Raw genomic sequence first — 16,464 nt, 5'->3', positions numbered from 1 at the left:
ACATTTGACAGGCACACTCAATACACAAGGTATTCTTCTAAGTCTGCCCTACGCTACAAAATATTGACCTGACAGGGGAGAAGAGTGGATGTGTTTAAAGCTGATTTAGCAGAAGTCTGACAGTATTCTTGTCTATGGACAGGGCATCGCTGTACACGCAAGGGAGTAGATTACCCTTGTGGTTTTCATTCATTTAATTAAAAATGGTGGGGATTACTGAATTCCTCAATACCTACTCCATGTCAGTTGATATATTGACATTTCCCATTATACATAGCATTTAATAGTTTCCAGCTAGTTTAAAAACCACAGAATTAACTTCACATTCAGAATACCCATTATTTTCAAAAGACACATAAAAGCAAAAACTTTTAATCAGATCTGCTTCATGTTCTCAGAGGTGCATGTGCATACCTGGCAGAGGGCTCCCAGATGCTCTGCATTCAAGATGGATTGGATTATTCACCACCACTGTTTCATTTAACATTTTTCCTGCATCTTCCAGGCTGGGTGGTTCTGGGAAAAGACAAAGGCATCAGGTTTTCATTAATTCAGCCACCCAGCTAGCAAAACATCCAATCACAAAGTAAACTGCCCTCTGAGAAACTTTGGGCAATTAATTGCACAAGCTTCAACTAACTGCTGGATGACCGAGGAATTTCTCAAGAAAGTTCGTCTTTGAAAGGAGAATACGCTCTAATTATATAACCTCATTAGTGTTAATAGGAATAAAACGATATTTTTATTACTTTATATTTTTTCAGGAAAAATGGCACTTAAAATGGACTTGTAGGAAACGGGTGCACAACATAGAACAGTAATTCTTCTAATGTGGCAAGCTCATCTCACTTGAACACGTAACATTAAACTGAATGTTGTACACGGCTTTAACAAAGCAAGACTCTTTACCTTACTGAAGTCTATAAACTTGCAAAATGACAGAAACACCAGATAATGACACTTCGAACATGAAGACTGAGAAAAAAAGAGGTATTTGTGAGCATGGGACTGACACTAAAATTAACTATGATGCAATTATCACAGTAGGAGTGTGGCTCCCCGTTCTAAGTCTCACCCCGGAGATACTGCAATCTCTCTTCATTTCAGTTTGACATTTTCCAGTTACTGGAAATTTGGTTTGACAATGAAAGTCGACATAATCATACTCATCATGAGCATTTTGCCACAGTCCATTCCCGCACCTCCTGTATCCTTTGAGAATTGGATCACATCAAGAATGCACAATACTTCGTGACCACTTCTGAGGCAAATACATGTAAATCATGGTGAGAGCATTTATTAAATTCACATGCAAACAACAGCTTCTCAAGTTTCACCGATTCCTTTCATACCATTTTTAGCTGCAAAATAAAATTCCTTCTAAACAGTCTGAAAAATCCCCTCATAAGAGAATGTTTCTTTCTCAGCAAAGTCATTCCTGCAAAATTTCCCCACTGCAAGGTCATGGGGAATGCTGTTTTCCCAGAAGACTTGGATCAAATTAATAATGCCAACAGTGGTACATCATATCTTGATTCAGAAGCATAGAGTACCCTTCTGAGTGGTGGGTTAGTGGCAATGCGTTTGGCTTCTTGGGATACCTCTGAACAGAAGAGTTAACTGGAAAGGCATTCATTTCTGTGGCGCTCGGAACCACACGAGAAAGGCTAAATCCCAAGAAAGACAGCTTTTGCCCTGACTTCTTACTAATGGAGTGGGAAAGAAAGAAAACTGAAAGATGGATGTGCAGAGACAACAAAAATGCCAGAGAGCTTAAAAGAGAAGGGAATACAGATGTAAAAAAGCTGCCTTAAAACAGCCACGTTTAGCGTCTAACTAGAGGCAGAAACATTACCATGCACATGAAGCCGAACGTGCTGTTGGGCTTCTCCTGCAGCATTTGTTGCCACACAAGTGTATCGGCCAGCATCTTCGAGCAGGGCCTTGACAACTTGCAGAATACGGCCTGAAGACTCCAGCTGTACCAAAACAGAGAGCAGGGAACCACTTTACACAACGATCCCAGGCAGAGCCGCTAAGCATAATGGCAAAGCAGACGTTTACGCTGAATACAGCCAGTCTCATCTTTCTTCTAACCTGGGGCTAATATTCATGCAAGAGGTGTCTTGGTAGTTCAGAGACTTCAGTGTTCCTGGGACATCAGGATTATTAGCTGTACAGCTGTGAGGAGACCTAGATGGCACAGGGGCAGGCAAGCAAGGTGAGGAGGAGGCTGCAGGCAGAGAGAGCTGCCGCTGGCAAGATGTCAAAAACTGCTCCAGCCTAAAGTAAATCAAAGCCATTACAAGCACTCAACCCCCTGGAGCATGCAAGCACTGGGAAGGGCTGTTCATAGAAAGTCAGAATCTCACAATGAGAAGGGAACGTACAGGTAGGTGCTGCAATGGCAGTGCTTATAGAAAAACTCATCTAAATTCCGCCTCACAGTGACAAGTGAGTAGAGCCACCTCGTAACTGGCAGACCTTTTAACTGAAGGTTAAAATACAACTGAAAGGAGCCAGATGCTGGATTTACAGTCATGGACTCTTCTGGTATGGAAGTGTCTAATGGGATTCAGTCTACTAAATACTGCTATTCAGTCTGAGGTACTGTCCCATTCAGGTCAAAAGCCCACCCCTGTCCATGATGGATCTTTAGCATCTTTATATCACAGCATGAGGGAAGCAAAAGAAAAAGAAGCACTAACATGTATAATTTATTGTAACTATCTTTCATGGTTTGGATCCCATAAAAGAGTAGTGCTTACTCTTATATTTCCTCTGGCTGTGTTTACTGGTTGACCATCTTTTAACCAAGTTATGGAAGGGCTGGGAATGCCATTGGCTATGCACTGCAGCGTCACAGGCTTGTATATCACAACAGCTCTCTCAGAAGTCCCAGCTGATTTGATGGTTGGAGGAACTGCAAGAAGCACCAGAAACAAAAATGAAGTATCATTTGAACATATAAATTTAAATATATAGAAGCAATATCCCACAGGTAAGAGCAGCTCTACTTCTATGTCATCTACTCTCATCTCCAATTTTTCAACCCACTAATACAAATAAACATTTACAGAAAATTTGAGCACCTTCTTGCCAGCAATTTAAAATAGAGGCAGTCCGCTGCTTTCTCCCCTGCCCTTGAGTAACCTACCATGCACAGTAACATCAAATTCCCTTTCATGTTCTCCTGCCTTATTTGCAGCCACACATTTATAGCGGCCAGTGTCTGACACTTGAGCTCGAGAGATGAGAAGTTTTTGTCCATTTAATAAGATCTTATGTCCAGCTCCCTCTTCAACCGGTTGACCATCTTTCAACCACCTACCAAAAAGAAAATACAACCTCAGATCTCTATGAAAGTAAGATCAGCAACACTCCTAAAATATGCACAATTCTACTAAACAGAATGTCTTGGTAACTCTATTTGCATTTCTAGGAAGGTTTGGAGATGTCAGGTACTATTCCGCTTTTCTGAGTGCCATGGACCAAAATGGTTTATCAGGAGAAGGGAGTATAGGGGAACAGGCACAAAAGTCAGAAAGGTGACAGCTGGGAAGCAGTAGTGAAAGCAGATGCCACCACCAGAGGCAGACAGAAATCTCCAAAGCAAAAGCAGTCACTGGTGGCAGATGAAAAGTGTACAGTTGCATTAGCAAGGGAATGAGAGTTTTGTCAGCTCTTGTTATCTTTGCTAGTTTCCAGGACATGCGTGTTGGCACAACATAGCAAACTACTTTAAAACAAAATCCTGATCCTGCCATGCATGTGCCTGTCGCTGTCTTCAGTGGAGCCAGGAGTTTGTTCTCCACACATTAACCATCACTAAATAACATGGGCAGTCCATAAAGACTACCTCCAAGCTAACCTAATCAACCAGCAGATTTTTTTTCCTACTGTCACACCAATCCCCTTACGTGATAGTTGGTGAGGGTGTCCCTGTTGCTGAACAATCCAACTCCAAAGGGCTATGGAGAATCACAATGTTGTCCAAGAGCTCATCCCCACCTTCCACAAATGGCGGAACTGTAAGAGAGAGAAAAATCCATCAACAGAAACATTTAAGCATTAGAAATGTCACAAAAGTCTATCTCAAATAGTAATGTTAAAAAAAAAAAAAAAAAAAAAATCTTGGCATCTATCTCACTTTGGGACACATACAGATTTGCAGCTCATCACTGTTCCTTTTTGAAGAAAAACATCTACCCAATCATATTTTGTGGCTTCAAGTTACTCTTCTCATTCTTTTTTACTGTTTCTTGCTTGTTTTTTCCAAATTCTGTCTGAACAACCTTGTGAATGGGGTTGGGGGGGCAGGACTTTTAGCACCCTCTGTCAGCAGAAGGAGAAAACAAAGGTGCAGAGGACCCTCTTCCAGGTCGTCTTCACCCTGTCTCATTCTACCGCAGGAGGAGGAAGCACTGCCATACAGCTCCTCCCAGCTCCTTCACTGACCAGCAAGAACAGTGAGATATACCCGGAGCGGCAGAATGGATGCTCTACATCTGCATGCAACAGTATGCAATGTTCTTCAAGAGGGCAGTTCAAAGCCTAAAAATCAGGCCTTTAAAGTTCTTAAACCCTTCCATGTCAGGAGAATATGATTAACATTTTATAACTCATTTACCTAGAGACATTCAGAAGGGACTGCTGAGATTCAGACCGTGGAAAAGGATTCAATGGAAAAAGGAGAAAAAAAATCTTCATGAAAGGTTCAAAATTTGCACAACACAGCTCAAATTCAGAGACGGGTGTTCTTTCCCCAGAGGCAACCACTCAGTGATATTTTTTAATGGATTCCTTTCATATCTATGATTTTCTTCTAGACAGGCAAGTTAGAAGAATTTTAAAGATTCCTGAGGATAATATTTACCTACCACATGCACAAAAATTCTTCAAGAACTAACCTGAAAGTAAGATTCTTCAAGCTGTCCCATAACGCTGGACAGAAGTGCGGAGTGCCTGGGTTTAACTAAGTACGCAACTTGACTAACTGACCTTTCATATAACAATACCAACAAAAATAAAGCCATGCTTTACTAGGTTTATGGAAATCTGATAAATCAGTAGTTCTGTTGCTCACACACCTAAGATTTCAACTTCGTATTTGATTTCTTGTTCTCCAGCTATGCTTGTGGCCACACACAAATACTGGCCCCGGTCGGCCTCAATGGCATTCAGAATCTCCAGCTTCTTCCCACCAGATACAACGCGGAGGTTGTCGCTTGCTTTCACAGGCACACCATCTTTTAACCAGGTAAGGAGAGGCGGAGGGTTTCCAGCAGCTTTACACTCTAACGTCAGTGAATTGCCAGCAACCACCTGCCTGTTCTGGGCTGTGTCAGCATCGCCCTCAATTACTGGAGGAACTGTAGAAAGAAAACAATATATTGCAAGTGATTAATTCTGTAGCCAGAAAATGTATTAAGAGCAAATGGGTTAGTTCCTCCCCACTCACTTTGGCTCTATATGCCATTATGTCACGCACAATTTCATGTGAGAATTTGCTACCGGGGCAAGCCAAGACAAAGGGGAAACAGAGAATTCAAACGATGTAGTTCAATATTGACCAGTTGTATGAAATAGAGGATCTGCAGGGCTGTGAGACGGAAGAACTAAATCTAAAGGTCTTAAAACAGTACGCTAAAGATCCCACCCAGAGTGGGTATTTCAGGTAAGTGTTGTTCAACATGCACATGCGAGAGAGAAAGGATACATGGAGAAGAAATAGTTTTGATACTTCACTAAAGCATGGTATCAAGGCCCCTGAAGTCAAGAGCTTTTTGAGAGTCACGGAAAGCATAGAATGTAAAGCTCCCTCTACACGGACCTGCTAACACAGGCCAGTCTTTAAACGCAACAATTGACTGCTGTTCACCCTTGACAGGCCTGTAAAGGCTGCTGACGTTACGAAGGCAGAAAAGCTTTCAAAACTCACTTCCTGTAACATGGCAAATAACCAAGTTCAATAAACTCTTGCTTACCATAGACATCCACGTCATATATTTTTTCAGCAGCTCCAGCGGCATTGGTCACGCGGCAAGTGTACTTTGCAGAATCTGATACTTGGGCCCGAGGTATCTGCAGGAATTGCCCTCTATCCACATACAGAGCTTGGGGGCTGGAAATAATTGGGCGTCCATCTTTGTACCATGTAATAGTAGGAACAGGGATTCCCTTGGTTTCGCATTCCAAATTTATAAGATTGTTAAGAAGCGCCGACACCTCTGTGGTAATATTCCCTCCTTTAATACTAGGAGGGACTATTTCAAAAGACAAAACAACAGTATTAAAAAGCCTTAGTATACAACTCTGTGTAGATTTAAATAGATTAAACATTAGAATGCTGTAAGAATAAAAGATTTTAGCTTAATCAGACTTCCAACCCTTCCTGTGTTTTTTGTTTGTTTTTTTCACAGCAGAGTTATGCATTGCCTGTTCAATTCTCTGGGGCACACCGAGCATTGAAAGCATGAAGTGAACACAACATAAAAGGAATCTAACATCAAAGGGCCACCATATACTTAAGAAACAAGTAACACAGCAAGGGGCACTGCAAAGCATTGTTGCCCCACTAGAGGTACCCGGAAACATTTTACCTTCTAGGCTCCAACATGTGCTGGGCCTCCATGCGCCCTGCAATGCATTTGGGCATGGCTCGGCCTCTTCCCTGGCTCTGAGGGGGAAAGAGCAATCCCTGTGTACCTTGGGAGGCGCATCCTCCCAACAAGGAACAGTGACCTGCATACATACATCCAAGAGCCTCTACGACTGGGAACTGCTCAGTACTCAAAACTTCTGAAGATGAAGTCACTTACTTTGAGACTAAATATGAGCTTAACAGTCTAGCTTTATGCTCCTATTTTTGAAACTTTTGGCCCATAGTCATTTCCCTTGCTCGCTAGGCAGCAGCAGTACTCAGATTTTTCTAGCAAACAAGCTCTCGTGTAAATCAGCCAATATAAAGAGTTCGTAAATCTCTGTAGAAGTAATAAAAACACAGTGCAATTGGCAACAACTAAATTTATGACTGCTGAAAGTACCAGACACATCTGGCAGACTCATTAACTCCTCTGCTGCCAAACATGCTCAGTATATCCTAGACTTCCACTGACTTCCATAGCGTTCATTTGAAATGCCACTGCAGAAATGTAAAGCAAAGTGTCAGTGAATGGATCTACACCTATAAGATGGGTCTTGCAGATCATCAAACCATGATGAAATAATTTCCTAATTAAATAATTTGTGTGCAAAAATACACAAACCTATAAAATATGCTGAAACACACCCAGTTCAAAGGCGAATGCATTTCTCTATCAGCAAATACTTTCATCCACAGAGATGGGGAACAGTTTTAACATGGTGTTTTGGGAAAATATCAACGCCAAAAGTAGGGCTAAACAGCTAAAACAAAGTAAGAACTAGCAAGAATTAGCATCTAAGTCCCTCACTTACTCCGTAGGCTTCTGTTTGGCCAGAATTCATGAGAAATTTAAACGTAAAGAAAGATTCCATTCTACTATCACAAATTCACCTCTCTCCTGTAGAACCTGAAGTAAGGTCTAGTCATCTGCGAGGATTTTATTTGTGTGGGGTTTTTTATTCCTCTAATCTCACAACAGCCACAATCACCTGCAAGTCCTCACAGCATTTTCTTTGCTCCCGATGGAAGAAGACTTCACTATGATTTGTGTACAGGCATTTTTTCTGTGCATGTGGTTGCTCCATGCTTCAGAAACGTCCCAGATGAGGGAAATAATGTTTTATAAGTTCACAGTTATCAGAAGAAAAGACACAAAATCTTCAGAAGCAAATCCATAGCAAATGAGGACTCATCAGCTTAACGGCTCACAGATTCAAATTCCTACATGTCACACTCTGGGCACAAAAGTGCTATCTCACCTATATATTTCTGCACTTGTTTCCCCCTAATTTCTGATAGCACTGTGTTCTCTCAGTTTACAGGTCTGTCTGGGCTTTCACGCGTTCTTTGTTTTCCAAATTGAAAAACTTCTTCTCTTGTCTTTTTTGAAGTCTTCCTTCAAAAGCTACTTCTTCCTTCTTCCAGGAATCTTTCCCCTCCTTTTCTCCCAACTGATAATCTCCTAATTTACATTAAACTTATCTACACTAATCACAGGAATTGTATGTTCTCCATGTCTTTGCTAAGACTCCACTGCTTGTGAAAACACAAAAAGTATACTCAGTGGGCTATAAACTTCACAAAAATAATAATAATGTTAACGTGGTTATCTCATGCTAGCATTTCTTCTCTTGCTATAAATGACCTTAATTTACATCAATTTAAGCAAGATGACATACCACACTACCTGAAGGTCATCTGGAACATTCTTTTCCAAAGACTATTTGGGTCTGATTCTTACTGGTTTTGCACTTCACTTTATACTTTTGCACTAACTTTAACTTACTCCTGGCTGAATTTACTCCTAGCACTAGGTTAAGGAAAATAAGACCATGAGTGTATTAAAATAAATTCTTCTAATTAATTTTCTCCTCCCTAAGACAGATCAAAATAATGACACATCACATTGTGTCATTACAATATATCACAATGTGATAATAAAATTACGCAGTTGAAACTAATTAATAGCAAAATTTGAGATGGCCCTTCAAGATTTTTGGCTTTCACCAATTAAAAACTAATAAAAAGCACATAAAAGCCATTTAAAGGCCAAGCTTGCAAAGACTACATCCATACTTAACTTGACACACATAAATGCTCAAAAAGATCACTTTGTTGACAGATGACTATTAAGTTACATTTATACACAAATTTTGCAAGATCAGAACCTTAATTTATGTTTGTCTGAGCATCTCCATTCAAAACAGAAATCTTATGAGTAAAATTAAAGGATCTTCTAGGATCAGGCATTCTATAAACTTACCATGGATGATCAGCTTGACCTCCTTAACTTGTTTGCCTGCCGTGTTGGTGGCGCTGCACTGATAACGACCTTTGTCAATCCTTCGAGCACTCTTTATGTGTAGAACTTGATCTTTGTCCAGAAGCTCAACATTGGGATCACCCAAAAACAAGGGCCTGGAATAGAGATTATTTTGATTCACAGAACTCTGACCCCATCCTTTCAACATTAATTTAAACTGACAGTAATAAGAAGGGGTCCTTTAATGGCAGTAATTGTACCATTAAAGAGTACCATTTAGCACTAGAGCAACAGCATTAATCCAAAGAGCCACCATAAAGTGACAAACTATTATAAATAACTTTATTCCTAGTTTTTAGAAGAAATCAAAGCACAAAAGTACTTTACTCAGGTCATCCAGGATGCCAGCATCAGAGCCAGAGTCCTACTCCTGATCTCAGTTTCTTTTTCTAATTACTTAGGTCATGACAGTCCTTTGCTGATAACAAAATGCCTGCATTTGCTAGATGAAAATGTCAACATACCAATACAAAAGAATAAGGAATTGTCACATCAGAATATCTGTGAGTACTAGCCAATGCCTGTACTGAACTACATTGTTAAACACCAACACTATTTAAAAAACACAGCCCATTTTGGTTTTCAGCTAATATTTAAGCCACCAAGAATTCTTCTCTTGGTATGCTTTCCTAGAAGATGAGATGAAGAATTGAAACATGCAGGCTACAAATGTTTTAAAACCTTTAAAGTATATATGCAGAACTGTGCAAGTCACTAGTTAGAAAATGTTTGATATGGGTACTGTCTACCAATGAAAAAATCATGTCAGCAAAACGACTGTATTTTAACTAATGATATGTTTAAAATAACCCAGATACAATAAATTCAAAGAAATGGTCACATTTGTCTTGGTTCAAGCATTGTTTGGCTTCAAATACTGTAAATCTGCTCTGCAAGTGCCAGTGTCAGTAACGGGACAGTTCACAAAGAAAAGCAGGATGCTAACTTTCGACTAAAGAACTTACCACCTCACACCACCACAAATTTTATCTGCTGACAGTAACACTAAATAGCTAAAAGCTGAGCTTGCTGGTACAATGCACCTTCTTCCTCTACATTCTAAGTGAGGAATAACCTAGACACAAATCACAAAAGCTATAATATACTTACTTGCCATCTTTGAACCAGTGAATGTCAGGAAAAGGGAAGCCTTTGGCTCTACATTCCAGACTGATTTCCTGATTGAGGATGACTGCAATTTCACCAGGGGTATCAGCACCTATTATACTTGGTGGAACTTCAAAAAGACAAACATTACAGGAAGAACTGGTATTTAACCAGGAAGGTATGCTATGAAACTGGCAGAAATGCAGTAGTGGATCATGCTACTCCCTTGAAACAACTTTAGTTTTTCACTGCAAAGTGACTCCTCCTGGATCACATCATCACTTCTACCATGACAAGCACTTCCACACTTGTGCTGGTGAACTATACGTAAGAAGACTCCTCTGTTAGACTGCTGTACATGCAAAATACAAAACGAAGTACCAAAGACCAAAATCCAGAAATGAAAAGCAGCATTTTGTCTGTGTTACTACAAGAACGGCAAACTTTCAGTCTTCAAAAGCCACCATGAAGAGTGTTTCAGCAGCCAATATTTAATGGGCAGTGAGAGGAAGAATTAATTTATAATAAATTGAATGTAATGGCTTCTCAACTATCAACTGTTTTTCAGATCACCATCTTAAAAAAAAAAAACCCACACAAAAACAAAAACCCAAACAAAAACCAAAAACATGGAACTAACCTAGTATATCGAGGTTAAACAGCTTCTCAGAACTTCCTGCTACATTTATGGCTTTGCATGAATATTGTCCAGCATCATCAGTAGCAGCTTTAAGGAGCTTCAGTATCTTCCCATTGTGCAAAATCTGGAGAGTACTGCTTTCCACAACCTTAAAAGAACCCGAGACATTAGCCTTATGTGATCCAAGTTACATCAGCCAAATATCACAGCTGGATTTTTATAAGAAAATGGTAGTTTTAGTCTAAGGATAATCTGTTTCCCCTTTCAGTTACAGCACTAATCTCCTCAACTTCTGCAATCTATTCAATATGACTTGTAGCTCAACATACAATAGAGAGTGGGAAAACCAAAGAAATTCTTCATCGATCAGTAATGGTCAGTCACAAAGGTGCATAAGGCGTCCCTCTCCTCATCTTAAACTATCACTTGTCAGCTACAAGTGGAAGCATAGGACTCAAGGATAATCCTGAGGAATCCAAATCACCTCCAAGAGTTCTTATTTCTCCACCCACAGAATGGAGAAAATACCGTTATTTGTCCCCTGTGTAAGGACTCTGGCATCTACAATACTGGGAGATTGCTAAGTCTAATTCCTAGAGGAATCCTGAAAATAAAAAGTTTACTTTTGACTTATTGAACAGCTGAATTAATGGATTAGCCATATTTAGCTGGCTTTCTGTGTGGGTGTTCTTAGTGCAGTTTAAATATACATAAAGGCATGCACATGTATTTACTTTAAATGAGTTCTCATACCAAGCACTCAAAAGTCAACACAAAACTGACTGACGATGGCTATGTTACTTCAAGTAGGTTAATCGTACATACCTGGATATCTTCTTTATACCAGGAGATGATTGGGAAGGGGTTACCAGATACTTCGCAGAAGAGACTTACAGAGTGATGAACAACTACAGATGTATTTGTCACCTTTTCTTGATCTCTAATTTCAGGAGGAACTACAAGAAAGCTCAAAGTCATGTATTAAGGCTTCTATTCCAGTGATTCCCCACTTCCTCCTTCCCCCCAAGTCAAGGACCACTGTAATCTGAATTTCTCATACTTTTTTCATTCCCTCCCCAACGTTTCCATTTGCCTTTTGGCTCTGGACATATCTCCCTGTGCCCTTTCTTCTCTTTCTCAGAAAACAGTCTCCTCTTGCCCAATAACAGACTCCCAGGGAAATTCACTCAAACACAATCACCATCAACATTTGAAGAGAATAATCTTAAAATTTAATCTTAAATTTAATTTTATTTAAACTTAAATTTAATCTTAATCTTAAAATCCCACGTTATTTGCTTGGCATATAAAGGAAGCAGATTCCAGAGAGTCATCCTTCCTCTTCACTGCTCCAGTCATCTCCAAGAACATCTGCCTATCATTTGTCCCACTATGAATGCAAAAAGAATGGCCTTATCTGGTGGATTAGAAAGTTCAAACCCCACTGATGAGCCCTGCTCACACAAGATGGAATTCCTCTTTTCTCAGAATAAAGATAAGGATATAATCCTGCTCAGGCATCAGAACTAACTGTCATGGGAAGTGAATAGGCTGGCATAAAAGTACTCTGTAAGAAGCAAAATATCAAAACGTATCTCAAGGCCACCTGTAGAGTTTCTGTTTTCCAATTAGGATTCTGGAAGAAGAATATCAGGAGCAAGAATTCTCGTATTCTATGTTCATTCTGACAAATAACTTTTCTCATATTTAGATTTGAAACGCAGATCTATCACCCAATCTTTAATTTCTACAGTACAAAAGTCTTCATTTGTTATTTGCATTAAAGTTTTCAAGTACAACTAGAGCCCTCCACAAATGAGATGCATCTAGCTCTTTGAGCAAAACACAGATGGTTTGTGCATAAAGTCACAGAGAACAGAAACAATAGAAAAAATACAGAGAGTATCAGAATAATAGAAATGCAAGTTTATGAGGTTTTATAATTTAACTGCACAAAGGCAGATTTGGGGCATGCAATTTCCAACAATAAAATAGAAGATGTTCTTCAAAAACAGTTCCCCAACAGTTGTATTTAGTATTTACCATGAACTTTCAGGTTATATTTTCTTTCTGTGCTTCCAGCTTCATTGGTTGCCACACAGATATACTCTCCATTATCAGAAGGTGTAACAGAAGCTATAATCAGCAGTGTCCCATCATCCAGAATTGAAATCCCTGGTTCACTGCCTGTCAGCTCTCTTCCATTACGTAGCCATTTGATGACAGGCTTTGGAACACCTAACAAGAAAACGGTGAAACTTCAAGAAACGGTTCGCTCAGCTCAGGATAAGAAAGATTCAAACAATTCCCACTGCTTGCTGGAAGTCTTACTGGCAAGAACAATGCACAGGGAGGCCATGAGCTTTCAAACTTAGAGGAAGCCCCGACTGTTACAATATGATTTTAACATTAAAAATCTTAGTCCTAAACATTATAATATCCTTGTTGGCTAGCAATGACTTTTCACAGAACTTCTGTACATGGTGGTTATTTAAATCGCTGTTAGTTTGAATTTTTCCACATAAAGTATATATGGAAAATACTGTACATTTTTACCATGACAAGGAGTACACAGAAACTTAGTAATTTTCAATGGTCAACAGAAAAATATACTTTTGTCACGTAAGGTGGTAACAATGATACGCACCTTTTGCTGGGCATGGGAATGCAATGCGTTGATTTGCCACTCTTTCTTGAAAGGGATTATTGTATGGAGGGTCCAGATCATCAATAGTAGGAGACTCTGAAGGAAAATTAGACCCCAATAAAATTCTTGACCTCTGCTTCCAAATGTGAAAATACAGTCTGGCAATACATAACACTTCTAAGTGTCTCTCCTTCACACAAGGAGAGACTCCAATAAACCCCCTTTACATTGATGAAGTGTACTACACAAGCAGTCCTGATGTCAATGGGAATATTTAGGAAGTAAGCAGTACAAAGAGGCTTTCAAATTTGACTGAAACTGGTTCTCTCTCAAACCCGCTATATTTGTTTTGCAGGTAGAGACAGTGTTTCTGCAAAATCTGAAAAATACTATTTAAGCTGTTTTTTCTCATACCACATATTAGTACTACTTCCATCCTTTATTCTTGCATCTCATTTTAAACTTGTGTGCGGACTGAGACTATACAAAGAATATTATTTATAATTAAATAAAGTTACTGGCAGTTCTTTGTTGTTTGTAACAAGCGGTTCTCAGCACCTCTAACCCAAAAGGATCGGAATGTTGCCTTTAACTGTTACAAAGAAGAAATAATTCCTGCTTAGTTTATGTTACTCATGCTACATTGATATATGTCAGCCCATCAAGTGAGGAATTATACTACATATTTAAATTGGCACGTTGACCATTGTTGCCCCATCACCATTTCAATAGCATACTAACTAAGCGAAGAGCTCAACTTCAGCTCATGCAAAATTCCAGTTCCATTCAAAGCTGTGACACCAGGCTTTGAGGTTCAGAGACAGTCACTGAAAATGTGAGACATCTGAACACATGGAGATAATATTTGAAAAAGAGGTTTCCCATACTGGAATCTGATTTTAATTACCTACTACAAACCCAAATCGTAAGTAGCTTGATGATTTTTTTTTTATTAAAAAAAAAAAAGTAATATATTTTGAGTTTCTTTTTCTTGTTTCTGCAAACTCTCCAAAGACTATTTGCCTATTCTAATTTTCCTTAATTAACATCAGAACATAACATCTAAAACAGATTTGGATTTTGCATCATGTACCAGTCAACAGCAAAGAGCATTGCTCTCCAAAACATAAACCAGACAGCACTGGTATGAAATTATACCTAGCCAGGGCAGGAGGCAAGATTACAGCCCTAACATAAATACCTTGAACTTGTACGGTTATCTCCGACGCGTCACTACCCGCTACGTTATTAGCGACACACTTGTAGATTCCGGCATCGGGAAGCTGGACGTTGCTGATGCTTAGAGCTCCATCCAGGCTGTGGATAAACTGCCCACCATCTATCGGCACAGCACTTCTGCCTTTGAACCAAGTGATTGTTGGGGGAGGGATCCCCTGGGCACTGCAGGGTATGTCAACTCTGTGGCCAGCCTGGACTTTCAAAACTCGAGGCCCACGCTGTATCTTTGGAGGAACTAAGGAAGACAAGTTTAGTCCACAGTAATGTGAAGAAAATGATGTCAAGATCATTCTTAAGGCTGAGAGAGTTGTGGTTGTTCAGCCTGAAGAAGAGGCGGCTTTGGGGAGACCTTATTGCAGCCTTTCAGTACTTAAAGGGGGCTTATAAGAAAGTCGGGGACAGACTTTTTAGCAGGGCCTCTTGCGACAGGACAAGGGGGAATGGTTTCAAACTCAAAGAGGGTAGATTCAGACTAGATATAAGGAAGAAATTGTTTGCAATGAGGGTGGTGAAACACTGGCACAGGTTGCCCAGAGAGGTGGTAGATGCCCCATCCCTGGGAACATTCAAGGTCAGGTTGGACGGGGCTCTGAGCAACCTGGTCTGGTTGAAGATGTTCCTGCCTATCGCAGGGGGGTTGGACTAGATGACCTTTAAAGGTCCCTTCCAACCCTAACCCTTCTGTGATTCTATGAAATTCTTTTCCGTTGTTGCCATTTTAGAAAATGTCCTTCTTTATTCACTGAAACCAAATTCCCTCAGGTGACTAAGGAAGCAGACCTGCATGTTCTCTGCATAGGATAGGATGTACAATACCATACTGCTTAACTTATTTGAAGAAGCTACATTTCAAATTTTACTGCATGACTTCCAGGAGTAGTGTAGTATTATACTTAGCACATTCGAAGAGCTATGGGTACTGCCTCTTCATAATACAGAAGAATTCAAAAGCTTTTATGATAAAGTTAATTACATTTTCCTTTTGACATTTTAATTTCCTTCCTCTAATCCCTGATCTTTGCATGCTTCCAAACACAAGTTCGGACAAGGAGATAAAATATGACTGGAAGAGATTTTGCTGGTCCCAAAGAATAATATAAATCCAACATAACTCTTTTGCCACAATATTTTTCTTTCTAAGGATCGTTGACAATAAAAAGACTTATAAAGAATGTCTGAAACAATAACAAGTACCATTTTTCCAGACTCTCTGTTAATGTACAATTACAGATAAACAAAGATGTGCACTGATACCAGACTTCTCTAAACACAGAACCAGACAGTAGGCTATTACAGCCATTGTAATTGTATTAGTGTAGTCTGAAGGTTTCAGAGCTGCTGGGGACAGGATACATTCGTGGTATGTAATCCACTTCAAAGACGTGTACTGGCAACAGGCATTGGCAGCAAAACTTCCAAACTCTACATGAACCACAGGAGAACTATCTATACACCCACAATTACCATTGATCAGCCTCATCTGGGCTGTGCCAGGCCACGGCTCCTGCACCCACTCTCCTATGTGCTTCAGCACTGGCAGGAGGTACATGTGCCACAATCTGTTTCTGTCTGACACAGGTAAGAAGGAATAAATGAGAGAGCACGGAGCTAACAACACGGGACATTGTGTAAGCGGTTAAGAGACCGTAGTTGGGACCCCAGTAAGGGGATAGTAGGAGAGAGACAAGGGAGTGAGCATGTGATGATCTATGGTAAGAAGGAGAGGGAAGGGGACATGGGTCCTAGCTTGAGCAAGAGCAACCAGACACCTTGTGCTGGTTTTGGCTGGGATACAGTTAATTTTCTTTATAGTAGCTGGTATGGGGCTATGCTTTGGATTTGTGCTGAAAACAGTGTTGATA

The 16,464-nt window shown here is 39.9% G+C and overlaps 1 protein-coding gene across 1 annotated transcript in view; it reads right to left on the bottom strand.

Annotated features, from left to right (window-relative positions):
* LOC104076150 (hemicentin-1-like) overlaps nt 1–16,464 on the bottom strand; it is a gene marked incomplete at both ends in the record, with an annotated part of 142,926 nt that overhangs the window by 26,949 nt on the left and 99,513 nt on the right. The window contains 14 exons of the mRNA XM_009576914.1: nt 415–516; nt 1,856–1,979; nt 2,769–2,923; nt 3,158–3,327; nt 3,921–4,029; nt 5,091–5,372; nt 5,988–6,266; nt 8,910–9,064; nt 10,080–10,206; nt 10,717–10,864; nt 11,542–11,672; nt 12,760–12,954; nt 13,364–13,459; nt 14,565–14,837. Of these exons, the coding sequence (XP_009575209.1) occupies nt 415–516; nt 1,856–1,979; nt 2,769–2,923; nt 3,158–3,327; nt 3,921–4,029; nt 5,091–5,372; nt 5,988–6,266; nt 8,910–9,064; nt 10,080–10,206; nt 10,717–10,864; nt 11,542–11,672; nt 12,760–12,954; nt 13,364–13,459; nt 14,565–14,837 (2,346 nt within the window). The remainder of the gene's footprint in view (nt 1–414; nt 517–1,855; nt 1,980–2,768; nt 2,924–3,157; nt 3,328–3,920; nt 4,030–5,090; nt 5,373–5,987; nt 6,267–8,909; nt 9,065–10,079; nt 10,207–10,716; nt 10,865–11,541; nt 11,673–12,759; nt 12,955–13,363; nt 13,460–14,564; nt 14,838–16,464) is intronic.

This window comes from Fulmarus glacialis, unplaced genomic scaffold, assembly GCF_000690835.1.
Source record: "Fulmarus glacialis isolate BGI_N327 unplaced genomic scaffold, ASM69083v1 scaffold974, whole genome shotgun sequence".
Taxonomy (NCBI): Eukaryota; Metazoa; Chordata; class Aves; order Procellariiformes; family Procellariidae; genus Fulmarus; species Fulmarus glacialis.
Note: the sequence above shows the minus strand (reverse complement) of the source record. Positions and strands in the feature narration are given on the sequence as shown.